Genomic DNA, 16,712 nt, shown 5'->3' on the forward strand with positions numbered 1-16,712 from the left:
ATATATCCTCCACATTCAATGTGGCAGATTTGACGGCATATAGACCAGATGTCGGACCCCAGTACCCGGATCCAGGATTTCATGAGAACTCGAGGTCGAGTTCTCCCCCGGTGGAAGAGCATGATGCGGAGCAGGAAACTTTGTGATTTGTTTTAAATATTTTAATCTCCAATTAATTAGTTATATTTTATTAGTTAGTTTCCTTTTATTAATTAGTTTCCTTTTACTGTTAAAGTCATCGTAAATGATTCCTTTAGGGTTTAGAATTCCTTCTTTAAATTAAGTTGTAATCGTCATTAGCCGTCATCTTGGTTTTGAGATTAATAGAAACGGATCTTCGATCCCTCGCCCTGCGCACTCTGTGTCAGAAGAGATGGAACATGTGATGTTAAAAATGTATAACCGAGCGGTTAGCCAAAGAATTCCAGTTACTGAAGATCTAATTCGTAGAATGGTGAGTGGCTTGCACATCTCTTCTCTTCTATGTTTGTCGAATTAATGCTATATTTCCAATTTACAAAGGATTGATTATTGTTTAAGGAGACTTGCTTTGGATTGATGCATGCAGCCTTAAGTGTTTTTTCTTTGCATCTCAACATCATGATTGATTATACTATATCTTACTCCATCCGTCCCAAGATAAATGAGCACAAACTTTTCGGCACAGGATTTAAGGAAATGAGGTTTTGTTAGTAAAGTGAAAAATGAATAAAGTAAGAGAGTTAATAAAGCAGAGAGAAAAAGTAAAGAGAAAGAATACCAAAAAATGAAATGGCTCACTTATCTTGGGACTCCAAAAAGGAATGTGAGTCACTTATCTTGGGACGGAGGAAGTATAAAATAATATACCGCTTGAGAAGCCTTTGTTTCTCAATAGTTAAACTTGTATTTTCAACTGCAAGGTATACCTTTCATAAAATCTTTAGTTGTTGTGGATCTCAGTATTTTCCAGTCTCGAGGAATTATTATGGTTAATCTGCCCAATCATGATATTTGTTCAATATTCTTTGTTTTAGGCAATAGAGAGACTACAATCAGCTGAAGAGAGGCTTTTGAGTGAAGGGACTCGGTGAGAATTTATGTTAATGGTTACTCATTTTCTCCTCTAATTAACCGATCAAGAAAAAGAGCCACAATTGGGGTTGATAACAAATTCTGGTATCGTTTCTAATGTGCTGACAGGAATGAGTTTCCCGAGAAAAGAAGCTTACAGCTGAAGTTCTTAGATAATAAAGTAGCCGATACTATGACAGGGAAGGAGCTTAAAGGGTTAAAAGGTGAGTGCCTGCAGTTGGCTCTGCTTGATCCGTACGGGCATACTGTGACCTGTGGCCCTGGATCTTCTGCAAAGGTGGAGATACTACTTCTTGAGGACAATGGTGATGGTGATGAAAGAAATATGACTCCTGGAAAGTTTGAGAGAAGCATCATTCAAACAGCAGATAAGAAGAGGCCACACTTTTCTCCAAAAAGTGTCGATTATATATTGCTCAAGTACGGTGTTGTGGATTTAAATGATATCAAGTTGGGACACGACAAAGACTGGAGAAGGTCGTGCAGCTGCAGGCTGGGGGCGAGGAGCGCGCAGAATCTTGAAGGAACTACGGTGCAAGAAGCATGGACTGCACCATTTAAGGTCAAAGATAAGCGCGCCAAACGTATGTTCTTCTCACTCCGTGTTGAACTTAATAATTGTTTCGTTTTACTCTTCTTTACCAACTAACTCTTCATATCTATCAAATGGCTGCAATTGTGTTGAGATACACAGATTATGTAAAGAACAAGACCATTAAAGTTTAATCTTAAAGAGGATGAAGAAACTTCCATATAACTGCTGGTTTCCTTTTGCAGAGTATGTCAAATTTCTCTGTCCATATCTTACTTCTGAAGTTTGGAGATTGAAGGGAATTGACAGGAATGGCAAGCGCCATGATAGGCTGAAAAAGAAATACATTGAAACTGTGCAAGATTTTTTGTTTTGGCTCCATGTCAATCCTGATGAGCTCCAAAAAACAGTAATAGTCACCGTTTACTATTCATACTTGTTTGATATATCAAGTGGTGAAACCAGATTTTGTTTGTATACTAGGATTCATGCTATATGTTTTGTTGCTCGTTCTGTCAATTTAGGTTTAGAATTCACGGTTTATTAGTAGCTTCTAAAGCCAAGCATGATTATGTCATGAGAAATATTAGTCTCTGTAATATGCGTGCAGATACTACGTGTCAATGGTCGTATATGGGATACAATATTGAGTAATGCTCAGAGCTGCAAAATTGATTGCACAAAGATGTTCTGTCACAAATCCTCAACCGAACCTCAAAGATGTGTTATTTACGATTGTGTGGGAAATCTCAAGGGAGAAATGATGGACTCCCAGTTTGTTGGAATTGATAATCTGTCTGCTGCTAGAAAGGTGGGGCGGCCTTTAATTTGTTGTTGTGAATAGATTTGTTTATGCAATTGTGGTGTCTCCTACTCCTACTAAATAGTACTCCCTCCGTTCTATAGTAATGTAGGCGTTTCTTTTCGCCACGGAGATTAAGAAAAATTGTGTTAGGTGAGTTAAATAAAGGAAGAATAAAGTGGAAAATGAAAAAGGTAGAGAGATGAAGAGAGAAAAGAATAAGAGAGGGTAAGTAGGTGTGGAAAAATGTGTTAACTTTTACTAAAAAGGAAAATGACTTTATTACTATGGAACATACTAAAATGACAAAATAACTCTATTACTATTGAACGGAGGGAGTAGTACTAATGAATTACTCACCCCTAATAGGTTGATGCACTCAAGTTGCTGAGATCTGTATTACAAAGAGCCTCTGCGTTATATGACGATGAAAATGAGTTTACATACCCAATCACAAGCACCATCTGTGATTATGAGCCTCTTGGATCAGGAGAAAGGGGAGTGGTATCCAACCCTGATCCTCAATTCACCCCTCTTCATATCTCAGGTCAGAGTGCATCATATTTTGTTAAAAAAGGTTTAGGGTGTAATCTATATCCTGAATTCTTCTTCCTCTTGTGTTTCCAAATTCAGAACTAGGTTCCGAGAGTGCATCAGGTGGTGAGATGGTTGTAGGTTCAAAGGAAATCGCAACATTTTTACGATCTGTATCATATGATGATGAAAATGAGTTTCCACACACAAACACAAGCACCGTCTGCGAGTATGTGCCTTCGGACCCACTTGGATCAAGAGAAACGGGAGAGGTATCTAACCCAGTTCACCCTTCTTACTGATCTTGGTAGCATATTAATTATATCTTCCCTTGTAAATCAATATTATCACTTTGAATGACAGGGATATAATGAGAAACTGTTAGCACCTGGCTTCCAAAACTGTGGGCAGGATAAACATAATTCTTCTCAGGAGCACCTAGCTGGTTTGCATCCATATAATGACGGAACTGAAGTAGGCGGATCGAGCAGTGGTATACATTTAGACGTTACATTTGACAGTAACTACTCAATAATGAACTTGCATGGAGAGCATCTTGGATCAAAAGAAAGAGGAGTGGTATTCAACACTGATCCTCAACTCACCCCTCTTCGTATCTCAGGTCTGAGTGTATCATATTTTCTAAAAAAAAAAGGTTTGGGTATATACATATCCTGAATTCTCCTTCCTCTTGTGTTTCCAGATTTTGAAGTAGGTTCCGCGAGTGCAGCAGGTGGTGATATGGTTGTAGGTGGAGGTTCAAAGGAAAGCGCAATGTCAGCATTAAAAGTGGATGAGCAGTTGCTTCATGACCATGAGTACCACGCTCAAAGCCCAAATCCCATGATGTATTATTATGATGATCATTTGCGTTATATTGCTAATTCGCCACGTGATTCGCACAATAATCTACGGGTGAGTAAACAATCACGCATGGACAACACCAATGTTACAGCTCGGGCATCGAAAACTAGAGTGCTCATCACTGGATACCGAGACAAAATGTCAAAGAAAACATATTTAATTTTGCTGAAAAGGTGTTGCATCATATAGATTCAGAGCTGTCGGTGATGCTGTTGCATCATAGAGAATTATCCAAGAAACATTAATTTTATTACATTCGAATGGACTAGTGATTGAAGATGAATGAACTAGAGATTGAAGTCCAGTGCACTGGCGGACGCAGAAATTTTTGTCCGTAGGGGCTTTACTCTCATTATCTACGAAAAATAGTCTTGTGGATGAAACAGGATTAAATGCTTGTTGGTACTATCGTATAAAGATTAAGAGAAACAATGGTAAAGTGCAATAAGGGAGGAGAAACTTTAGTGGTAATCTTTCTATAAATAAAAACGATACAAGTAAAAATACAAGAAGTTTTTGCATAATTAAGTTGAAAAGAAAAAAGTCTAAAATTTAACTTATGGGTTAGAGTTCCTAAGAGAATAAAATTTGAGTTTGCATCGATTATATGGAAAGAAAAATGAAATAATGCTTTATTAATTAGGATTCTGGAAAAAAGATATAGAGAAGACGAAAATTTAGAAGTCATTAATTGAAAATTAAGTTATCAAATTGAAATTAGTTTACAGAGTCGAAAGAAAATTTAACAATTACAAAGTCGAAAGAAAATTTAACAATTACAGAGTCAAAAGAAAATTTAACGAAACACATTTTTATAGAAATCCATATATTTCTATCAAAACGAATAGTTTTTTAAGAGTAGTTATCCTTTAATTTAATTTAGTAGCCAATAAATGAACATGCATTTTTAAAAAGCACAACAACTTGACACATTTTACTATGAAGTTTATAATATTATTTGTAATAAAGTCATCTTCTTCCTCAAACTCATCTCGTCAGCTATTACTCTTCATTTTATCCTCTGTAATTCTTTATTTCTTATTCATTTCAGCCCCTATTACTACTCAACTTTTGATGATTTAGTCTTCAATAACAATAATTTAGTGAGGGCTGGAGGTAAATTTTAGAATTTTTAATCATTTTTCAAATAGAAAAAGTTCAAAACTTTTTTTTGGGTAGGGGCTTAAGCCCTCCCCCATCTAGACGTGTGTCCGCCGGTGGTCCAGTGGACTGATCAGTGAAGAAAAGTGCCCAAGAAGATTAGATAGTTTTATTATTTCTGATTGGAGACTACTCAAGCTGTTTTTGGTATTTACTGTAGATGGAAATGTGTTAATTGTGTTTCCTTTTACTAATTAAAGTATCATTTCAAGTTTATTTCCTTCTAGCTTATTTTCCTTTTAATCTTAGAACTAGTGCCTTAAAAGGCTCACTTGGACAAATTTCAGGCTTTATTTTGAATCATATTTTGTGAGTTTAATCCCTCTTGAATTCTTTCTCGAATTTTTAATTTATTGAGAAATTTATTCGATTTATCAAACGATTTTTCATACTGACATCATTCACACTATATCATGACTTATCAAACGGTCCATGCATTCCATTTATGGCGTCATTCATCCATCGTATCAAAACTACCGCATGGTTCATATCAATTTGCATTAGGAGCCAGATATTGATAAAGGTGATTTCTAATTGAAATTTTTTTTTCTTATCATTGTAAATTTTGTTCTAGTATCAGCCAAGCACTATAAAAATATAACAATTTTGTTAATTTCTGTTTTTTTTTTGGGTTCCCGACAACTTATATTCTTGTTCTTAAAAAAATCATAATATTTTTTGAATTTATTTCAGAACGTTTGTGAAATTCCTTTTTGGTTTGTTGAATAGTTGTGCTTGATAAGAGATTGTTTTGGGTCATAACTTGAGAGAGATTCTTAAGTGGAAAAAGACATGAGTGTGTGAGATTATTAGGCCATCTACAGCTCTATTTCTTAGAGTGTCCACAATAGGAGAGCCACGGCAGAGGTTGGAGGAAAGGCGCGAGCCGCATATGCGACAAGGTCGCGGCGGTGGGTCCTGGGCCGCGACACTGAGCGCGATGCCCTATTGCATAGCGCCGCGAGCCGCGGCGGCGCCGAGGGTTTTTTTTGAATTTTTGGTTTTTATTTTTATAAATATACCCTTTTTTCATCTTTTCACCTCACACACATCTCTAAACCCTTTTTTCATCTCTCTATATTTTTGTTGTCTCGATATGCAAGGTGGAGATTGAAACACTATTTATTAGCACTAAAAATACCTGCAAGCATACATGGTAGATCTAGTATAGCTAAAGGTCAGTACCGGGATATCGAACACATGGAATAAGATTGCAACTGACTACCACTATGCTCATCTTTTAAGATATGATTTTCAGCCCAATTCCTTTTAGGAATTTATGCATTTGACCACGGTTTAAACCTTTTGTTAATAGATCCGCTATGTTATCCACTGACTTGACATAGTCAACTGCGATAACACCACTTGTGATCAACTGCCTTACGGTATTATGTCGTCGACGAATGTGTCGAGACTTACCACTATAGAAGCCACTGTGTGCTCTACCTATAGCTGCTTTACTATCACAGTGTATCAACACTGCGGGCACTGGCTTCTTCTAACATGAAATACATTCTGGGAAATTTCTGAGCCACTCAGCTTCTTCCCCTGCTTTATCCAATGCGATAAACTCGGATTCCATGGTGGAGCGAGCAATACACGTCTGTTTCGCTGACTTCCACGAAACAGTACCATCCCCCATAGTGAACACATACCCACTCGTCGAAAATGAGTCTTTTGAATCAGAGATCCAATTTGCATCACAGTACCCTTCAAGTACTTGGAGATATCTTGTGTAGTGCAGTCCAAAATCAATAGTACATTTCAAGTATCTCAAAACTCTACACAGAGCTTTCCAATGTTACTTGCTTGGGTTGCTCGTGAATCGGCTCAACTTGTTTACCGTACAAGCAAGATCTGGTCTAGTACAGTTCGTGATAAACATCAAACTTCCTATAACCTTTGCATACTCTTCTTGAGCAATAGGCTCAACCATATTCTTGCTTAGATGGACATTGAGCTCCAAAGGAGTCTTTGTTGGCTTACAATCAAACAAGTTGAATTTCTTAAGCATTTCCCAACATAATGAGATTGCGTTAAGGCAATTCCCTCATTAGTCCTCAATATTTTGATTCTGAGAATCACATCAGCTAGACTCATATCTTTCATATCGAAATTTCTTTTCAACATGTTTTTAGTCTCGTTAATAATGGCACTATTGCTACCCATTATCAACATATCATCAATATAAAGACACACAATAACAAACCCGTTATCTGTGTTCTTAATGTAAACACACTTATCACACTCGTTGATAGTGAATCCATTTATCAACATCACATTGTCAAACTACAAGTGCCATTGCAACGACGTTTGCTTCAATCCATAAAGAGACTTTACCAATTTGCATACCTTGCACTCTTGCCCGGGCACAACAAACCCTTCAGGTTGCTCCATGTATATCTCTTCTTCCAAATCACCATTCAGGAATGTAGTTTTCACATCCATTTGGTGAATCTCAAGATTGTGCAACGCAGCAATCGCAAGAAGTACCCGAATGGAAGCTATTCTCGTAACAGGTGAGTAAGTATCAAAGAAGTCATGCCCTTCTTTCTGTTTGAAACCTTTGACCACTAGGCGAGCTTTGTACTTGTCTACAGTACCATCGAGTTTATACTTCTTTTTCAGAATCCACTTGCATCCTAAGGCCTTACAGCCTTCTGGCAAGTCTACTAACACTCATGTGTTATTTAGCATGATGGATTCCATTTCACTGTTAATAGCTTCTAGCCACCACACTGCGTCTGGGCCAGACAGTGCTTCTGATAATTACTTTGGTTCACCATCCAACATAAAAGTTATGAAGTCTGGACCAAAAGTCTTAGCAACTCTAACTCTTTTACCACGTCTTGGTTCTACATCCTCGAGACTTGTCCTCATCACTTTTGGAGAATTAGAACTAATGGTTTCATCCACCATTCTTCCACTAGAACGATCATCTTGCTTCTTGCAAGGAAACACATTCTCAAAGAATACAACATTCCTTGACTCAATTATTGTTCCTTCAGCTACATCAGGTATAGCTGACTTATGAACTAAGAAGCGACATGCGCTACTGTTCAATGCATATCCAATAAAGATACAATCGACTGTTTTAGGTCCAATTGCAACTTTTTTTGGAGGCGGCACTTGTAATTTTGCTAAACACCCCCACACTTTGAGGTATGTATATGAAGGTTTCTTTCCCTTCCACAATTCATAAGGAGTCACATCCCTATTTTCAAGTGGAATCTTTTCAAGATGTAATTTGCGGTTAGCAAAGCTTCCCCCCACATGTTCTGGGGTAATCCTGAATTAAGCAACAGAGCATTAATCATCTCTTTCAGTGTTCGATTTTTGTGTTCAGCAACACCATTCGACTGAGGAGAATATGGAGCTGTAGCTCGGTGAATTATACCACTTGCATGACATAATTCTGCAAACGGCGCCACATATTCACCACCTTTATCACTTCGAACACACTTAATTCGATAATTAAGTTGCTTTTCGGCTTCATTTTTGAAGTCTTTAAACGCTTTAATTCCCTCATCTTTACTTCTTAATAAGTAAATGTAACAATATCTTGTGCAATCATCAATGAATGTGATGAAATACTTTTTACCACCTATAGTTTGCACAAATTTTAAATCACATATATCTGTATGGATCAATTCTAGAGGTTTTGTGCTCCGTTCTACCGAGCGGAACGGCAGCTTGGTCAGTTTTGCTTCAACGCAGACTTCACATTTCTTTTGTGAATTAAACTCATCAACTTTTAGTAAATCAAGATTTACTAATCTTTTTATAGCATTTAAATTCACATGTCCTAATCTACAATGCCATAAATCAGCGCACTCAAGCAAGTAAGACGAAGAGACATTCTTATTATCATTCACTTGATTCGGTATACGGCCATCAGTGGCCATTACATCAAGCCATTGGAAAGAAAACCTTTTCCAAGGAAAGTACCAAACTTGGATAAAATAAACTTGTCAGAATCAAACACTAGCTTAAAGCCATGACTAACAAGTAGACTACCAGAAATAAGATTTTTACGGATGTCTGGGACATGCAGCACATCCTTCAGCTTCAGCTCACGACCAGATATCATTAAGAGCTTCACTTCTCCCATGCCAACGACTTCAGACGAGTCTTGGTTTCCCATGTGGAGCTTCTTCCCTTCGACTTGCTTATAGGTTGAAAATTGGCTACGATCAGAGCACACATGCACAATACCTCCGGTGTCAACAAACCAAGTCTTCGGATTGTCAACGTGGTTCACTTCAGAAACCACAACAGCCAAGTCATCATCGTTGAAGTCTCTCTCGACCATGTGGGCACTCTTCTTGAATTTCATCCTTTTGGGCAATCCTTCGCCATGTGGCCCGACTTATCACAGTTGAAGCAGTTGCCTTCAAACTTTCGGACACCAGCTACCTTCCCTTTGCCCTTGTCATTTTCCCTCGGGCGGGGACTCTTGGAAGTTCTCCCCTTCTCCATCAGATTTGCCTTGGAATGTTCAGGCCCTCCTGACTTCTGATGGTACTGCATATTATCCTCTTCAAATTTCTTTGTACCGGCGTCCTCGACGCGATACTTCTTGTCAAGAGCCTCCCACAAAGCTTTGGAGGTCTTAGCCCCGGCAAAGATGGAATAGAGACTATCCCCCAAGCCGTTCAAGATATAGTTCTTGCACAAGAAATATCCTTGATGCCAAACATCATAGGCAACCCGAACATTAAAGTCCGTCTCCTCCTCAGGTACAGTTGGAGCATCCTACTTAAGGAAATTAGCAACACCCAACGTAGTTAGGTAAAACAACATCTTTTGTTGCCAACGTTTGAAATCCAAGCCCTTAAATTTTTCGGGCTTATCAGCTTGAGCCATGACCCTTGAGGTCGAAACAGGTGCCATCGTTGAGGAGCCAGATGCAACAGAAGATGATCTAATGATGCTGTTTATGTTCTCTCCAGCTTTGGTCGACATGATGATGGCAAAAGTGCACTATCTCGTCTTGCGATTGTTGGAAATAGTGTAGCCTTTACATGGGCAAACTCTTGCTATTACAATAGAACCAAAAAGCTAGAAGGTAAATTAAACAAAGTAAATACAATAAAAGAAATAAGATGAAAACTATAGTCTTCTTCAAGTCGAGTAGAGATATCCCTCTCTCCGCTAGACAAGATACGCCCCGGCTAGTGTTCACGGATTGGCGCAACGTCCCCAAAGATGAAACGACTTTCCTCCTACCGAGTTGAAGCACCTCAAACTCGTAGGCACCGACGAACTTGAATTGGAGGAGAGATCCGAGCAATGCAATGCTCCTAAGATGCGAACTAGAATGCTTTAGAGCTTAGAGAGAAGAGAAAGCCAAAAGGCTTAGGATATGGAAAGCATGAGACTTCTCTAATTCCCTCACGTTTTTCCTACAACGACAACCTAATCTTTAATGCTGACACCTTGAATAGAGCATTGTGTGCAAACGAACTACAATACTTCGAGACTGATCAGGCAATTCACAGTCCTCTTCTAGGATTATCAGAAGATATACAGGGCGACATCAATGCCTATATGCCGTATTCTAGTGTTCCCATCGGAAAATCTGAGAGGGGGTGGAACATTCTAGTCTTTGTGTTGAGATGGTGGTTCTCCATAAGAAGAATCGTGGCTAGAAAAACCAGTATTTGAGAAAGTCAGTGTAATACTATTACGATTGAAAACTTTTGCTGGAGATCCTCTGCAGCTACATGTGAAGAGTGTTGGACGATGATAAGTCGTATTCTAAGCCTTGGTTACTGATCAGTATGTCGTGAAATGCATGTATTATCTGCAAAACAGTTGCTAAAGTGTGCAAGATTAAAGGATCCAAGTCAGTAGGAGACGATTCGGGTGACGCAAGTGAAAAGAGCGCCGAGAAGGGTGCAATACGGACCAGGATGCATGCCAGAGAAAAGGCTCGAGATGGAGAAGAAGGATAGCTGGGATGATCATTAACAAGGGCAAAAAAGTCAAATCGTGAAGGAAGTCTACCCTAAAAGCAAGGGCAAGCCTCCCTATAAAAGAAGCCACTTGAAGTGAGAAAAAGAGTTCGGTTGGGAGTTCCAAGTTCTCGGTTCTCATACACACTTAGTAGAATTCTCTCTAGAAGATCAATCCTTCAGCATTATCCAATCTCTCGTTCCTCGCCACAGCTATGGTCACTTGACGTCCAAGAGTCTGCCGGAGAAGTCATCAACCTACCGTTCCAGCCAGTTTGTCGCAGTAGTATAGCAGTATCACCGCCCGGAGTGGCAAAACAATCGCTATTTTGCTTCCTAGTTTAATCTTTACCTGTTTTCGTCGTTGGATTTGTCGAAACATTTATCTTTGTTGCCTTTTGAAGTACTTGGTGAAGATCCAAACGTTTAAGTTATGAAGTTGCTATTTCGTATGTCGCTTTGGTTTGAGTTTGCTTCATTCTGCCTAGGAAAGTTAGATCTAGTCGTTGCCTTTAATTTTTAAGAGTTTTCTTATCTGGAGTTGTTGATCTGAGGTTGTAGTTATGTTTCAGTCTAATTTTCGTGCATGAGTCTTTCGTTCTGCATTATAATCACCACCTTGCATGTTAGTCAGTAGAGGTAAACTGCAGTTTCGCCGTTCATTTTAAGTTTGAGCATTTTAATATATGGATCTTGAGTTTGAAGTTATGAATCTGAGTTTAGTTATGGTGTTTGTGTTCATATGATTTCTGTTAATACTTGGTGAAGAAGAAAACATCAAAGTCAACTTTAGTTTGGACCACTTTACTTTTAAGTTACTTTTGTTTTTATTCCCTACTTTTTAGTTGTATCTTCTAGACTTGTCAGAAAACTAACCAGCCACCAGATATACCTTGTTGTCTAAATTTCCCCTTTTAGTAACTGTCTACTTTTCGTATACCTCTGAGACACTTTGTCCCCTATTTTCACGAACACAACCACATGCCTGTTATTTTCACGCCAACTAGTAAGTAGAGTACCATCTTTATTTCTTGCCTAGGTAAATTCTCAACCCAAGCGTGGTAGCTACCCAAAAACACCCAGGAAAGTCACCGCAGTTATGCGAACATGTCCATCCTTGTGGGATTCGACCCTTATCTCCACTATACTAATCAGTAGAAGTGGGTTGGGGAAACTTGTTTGAAATCAGGTCCCGGTTGTCGTACCAACGACTCACTGGGTCAGGAATCTCTTTTCTCGATTAGTTGGATACACTCCCAATTACATATGTTGACTTGAGAGAAAACCTGTACGCTTTCAAAATGGTGCCTTTGCCGGGGATGGATGGCGTTCATACCTGTTATTGTGTGTGATCTTTTTGGTGTACATACTGTTTATAATTTTCCTTTTCTTTTTATTTTTCAGTTTATGAGAAGTGGCTCGGCTCCTGGCCGGTGGAGACCAAGGATACTTCCCCGAGGAACGATACTCGTTACCACTCGCTCTGATCTGTCGACAACACTGTCCGACCTAGGCACGAGCAGCGACGAGGATAAAGAAGATCTAGAGTACCAACTCCCGGAGCTTCCACCCCAACCAGTAAGAACACTAGTGAGAATGGCTGACCAAGGTGAGGACGATCCCGAGCTCGCAACACTTACTGCACACGCGACGGAGATCCTCCACAAGCCATAGTGGTCACCCCAGGTGATAAGTCGTATTCTAAGCCTTGGTTACTGGTCAGTATGTCGTGAATTGCATGTATTATCTACAAAACAGTTGCTCAAGTGTGCAGGATTGAAGGATCCAAGTCAGTAGGTGACGATTCGGGTGACGCAAGTGAAAAGGGCGCCAGAAGGGTGCGAAACTGACCAGGATGCATGCCCGGATAAAAGGCTCGAGATGGAGAAGGAGGATAGCTGGGATGATCATTGACAAGGGCAAAAAGGTCAAAGTGCGGGAGAAGTCTACCCTAAAAGCAAGGGCAAGCCTCCCTATAAAAGAAGCCACTTGGAGAGAGAGAATGAGTTCGGTTAGAAGCTCTCAGTTCGCAGTTCGAAAATTACACCTAGTAGAATTCTCTCTAAAAGATCCATCCTTCAGCATTATCCCACCTCTCATTCCTCGCCACAGCCATGGTTACTTGACGTCCAGAGTTTGCCGGAGAAGTTATCAGTCCGCCGTTCCAGCCAGTTATCGTAGCAGTGTAGTAGTATCATCGCCCGGAGTGGCACAAACAATCTTAATCGCTTTCTTTGTTTAAAGTTTACTTGAATTTTGGGCGTGTTGCAGCTTTGCAGGCGAGTGCGCAGGCCGGGAGGCGCGTGAGGCAAGGACGTGACAAGCAACGTCCAATCGGCTGCCAGCAAGCACAACCGCCTTCCACACGAAGCGTCTCAACCGAGCGACCGCCTACAACCGGTCAAAACCCTCAACTGCCCACCCCTCTATAAAACACCCCACCGCCTACTCCCTTTCACTTTACAAACCCTTACCTACACTCTCTCTCTCACAACCACCACCCCCACTCCGAAAAACTACCACGCACTAAAGAAACCACCGCAAATCACCACCGGTATAGCCATGACAAAGAGAAAGACAACCATCAACCGAGCATCTACCACCGGAGAGGCCTCGTCAGAACTCCAGCCAGCAGCCGAGTCGCGGCCGCCAAGCCCACAACGATCACAACCACCGCCGACGACACAAATTCCGGCGATGGTTCCTTTAGACGCACTGGCGGCGTTTCTAAAGCAACAGGACCCCAACAGAGACTGGACAACAACCCTAGCCGGATTTAGCCTAACCGGAGGAATGCCGGCGACATCAAACCCTACCCCAACTGCAACCACAGAACACCCACCCACCACCACCCCAAAAACCTCAATTCCGACGTTCGAAAATATTTCCTCAACAATTGCTGCACAATCAGAACCCTCCCACCCTTCTCCCATACACCAACAAACAGAGCCGCTGGACGTCAGCCCTCTTTCCGCCTATCAAGATCCCAACCGGGGAGAAACAGAAGACAAGGAGAGTGGAGGGAGAGCAAGCGAGAACGACAAAGGTGAAACAGAGGAGATTAGGGCCACTGACACAAATATCGATGTAGCGGAGGAGGAGATAGATCTGAACGAGACGGCCAGGAAGCAAGGGTTAATGACGGATGAAGAATTTCAAGCGGTTTTGGGCAAGGGGAATAGGATCGTGGTAAACCCTGAAGGGGTGGCTGAGGTACTGGACCTCGCAACCCAGGCAGTAGGGAAGGAGGAAGTAACAAAGGAAGCGGAAAAGTCGGAAGGGGTAGTCCACCAATCAGTGGAGGAGAGGACAGACGAACAACCGGAAAAGGCAGAACAACCTGAGGAGGAAGGGCAAGAGCCAGAAACACATCAAGAGAAAGCCTCAGTGGTGACTAAACCCAAGACAGTAAAGAGGAGGCTAGTGTTGAAAAACGACCCCAAGGCGGAAAGGCAGAAACCCCAAAGAGTGTCACAGAGATGTTTGGGAAAGTGGACGTCCAACAAGGCAGGAGCAAACACCGCAGCAGATGCAGTGGAGGTTTCGAGTGATGACAAGAAGACTACTCCTACAAAACCTGGGGAGGAGCCCTCGAATGCTAGCCGGGAGGACACCCAATTGGCAACGGGACAGATATCGGCAACGCCGGCCTGACTAGGAGGAGAATGCGACACGGTGGCTGAGGGTCTGGACCTCGCATCAAGGTCGATAGGTCGGGAGGAGGCAACAAGAAGTGATACTAGTAACCGCGTGGTGGCCGAGCCTACCGCCCAGGAGGACACCTCAACACAAGCCGACGAGGAAGCAGAGGCAATGGATATCGAAGGAACCAAGAGCATTCAGGAAAGGAAGAGGAAGGGAAAGCCCCTGTCAAGACAAAACAAGTCATGAAGAAGCAGCGCACTGCCAATGCAAGCATAGTGATCAGAGAGCCGGAAGAGAAAGAGAGATCAAGCGACACGGACTACACTTCCAGCGAGGATTCTGACTCAGAGAGTGATATCTCTCTGGAAGGAGAAGACTATCACGAGCAGCAGCTCCCCGACAACCACCTTGAACTAGTCCACCCTCCGGTAGAGAGGATTGTATACCGGCGGTGGAGGGTAACGCTCACCGATGAGCTTATGGAGGACATGAAGCACTACGACACCAAAAAGCTTCAGGATGCATTTGACGACAAGGATGACAGTAGCAAGCAAGTCAAATGCGGAAAGGTACTCCATATACCCTCTTTGGATGAGTTGTCTGTTCGTGATTCCTTCCTGGCTAGTATGGAAGCATTGGGTTTTGAATGGCTGCTAGAGAATAGGGACCCAGAGATATCTGTGAGATTAGCGAAGGAGTTCTTCACCACATTTAGGTTCCAACTCACTACGGACCTAGACGAGGTGTCAATCTCCTTTAGGATATTCGGTGGAGAACTATCGATGAGTCTGATAGAGTGGACTGTGCGATTGGGTATGTGTAGCCTGGAGGAGGCTATTGGTCCGGACTGGAGAAGCCGTGAGAGGGGGGTACCGAGGCGTCATATAGAATTTGAGCCCCAGGAAGCCTGGGAGGAGTTAACCCACCCCAATGCTGGCCAGTTCGCCTCCACAAAATCCAGATCCACCCACTTCAACAATTCCATGCTACGGTTGGTGCAGCTCTACTTAGGCTATAACCTACTGGGGCAGAGCAACTCCGCTGCAAGAACGTCCATGACCGAATTGTACTTGGTATGGTGTGCTAAGCATGGAAGGAAACTGCACCTAGGGTTTTGGACAGCCTACCAATGCCACCTGATAGCCACCTACCCAGCTAGAAACTTGTCGCTCTGCCACATACTAGGAGCCTTCGTGCGCAACAACATCATCATAACAGAGGCAGAGGACCTGTCTCCAATGTACATGGTCGACGCTCCTGGCCTATTCGATATACCCTTCTTCGTCCGCACCAACTTGGTATACTACAGAGAAGGTGTACCCCAGTTCTACCAAATGGGAGAAGCCCCTGGAGGAAGAGCACAACAAGGGCAGGAGATGCAAGCTGCCCAGATCGACCAAGCGCAGAGGCTGAGGCAAGAGAATCTGGAGCGGGTAGTGACTGAGCTGGCTGAGGAGAATAGACAATCGCGGGCAGAGATGGCGAAGCTGACAACCCTAATGGAGAGCATACTAAAGGAGTTGGCAAGAGGGAAAGCAAGCAGTGGAGCTGGAACAAGCGGACATGGAGGAGAGGAAGAAGAACCCACCGAACCTGAGGAAGAAGAAGGTGATGCACAACAGGAGGATGAAGAACAACCCTGCCCCAAGAAGGAGCAGGAGGAACATCTGACCGAACCACCCCCAACTGACCAGTTAGTTTTCTTTTTAATTTTTAAGTTTTTCTTTTGTTTATGTTTTCGTACTTTTATTAAATAGGTAGATTTATGTGTTTTAATTGTATGCAAACCCCATTCATAACACTTAGCCTATTTAATAGTCTAAGTGTGAGAAGTAAAGGGTTTGCTACTTTGGTGCATATGTTTATTATATTTTTCTTTGTGTTTTGTCGTGGGCATGTTACCTCACACTTAGCCTACTGCGTAGTCTAAGTGTGAGGAGTTTATATGTTTATATTTCATGTTTGTAAATATTTTGCTTTGTTTTGTTTATAAATCTAGTTATATATCTGAAACTCTCCCACTTAGCCTATTGCATAGTCTAAGTGTGAGAAGTTTTTAGATATAATATGTGTTTGTTATAAATATGTGTCTGTCATACTAGCCATTCCCAATTTTCACTTCACAGCCCGTATCTGGGGCAGA

The 16,712-nt window shown here is 41.6% G+C and overlaps 2 protein-coding genes across 2 annotated transcripts; both read left to right on the forward strand.

Moving 5' to 3' along the window:
- The first annotated feature begins 394 nt into the window (after positions 1–394).
- Positions 395–3,244, forward strand: LOC125193948 (calmodulin-binding protein 60 A-like). Its single transcript, XM_048091909.1, has 7 exons — positions 395–454; positions 1,017–1,069; positions 1,183–1,658; positions 1,852–2,015; positions 2,217–2,417; positions 2,778–2,955; positions 3,042–3,244. Exons 1-7 carry the CDS (start codon positions 395–397, stop codon positions 3,242–3,244), a joined length of 1,335 nt encoding a protein of 444 aa, XP_047947866.1.
- A 10,242-nt stretch (positions 3,245–13,486) lies between these two features.
- On the forward strand, positions 13,487–14,578 carry LOC125193957. The gene has a single exon (XM_048091921.1). The coding sequence runs from the start codon at positions 13,487–13,489 to the stop codon at positions 14,576–14,578; it is 1,092 nt and encodes a 363-aa protein (XP_047947878.1).
- Positions 14,579–16,712: the final 2,134 nt, after the last annotated feature.

Source organism: Salvia hispanica, chromosome 1 (genome assembly GCF_023119035.1).
Source record: "Salvia hispanica cultivar TCC Black 2014 chromosome 1, UniMelb_Shisp_WGS_1.0, whole genome shotgun sequence".
Lineage (NCBI taxonomy): Eukaryota > Viridiplantae > Streptophyta > Magnoliopsida > Lamiales > Lamiaceae > Salvia > Salvia hispanica.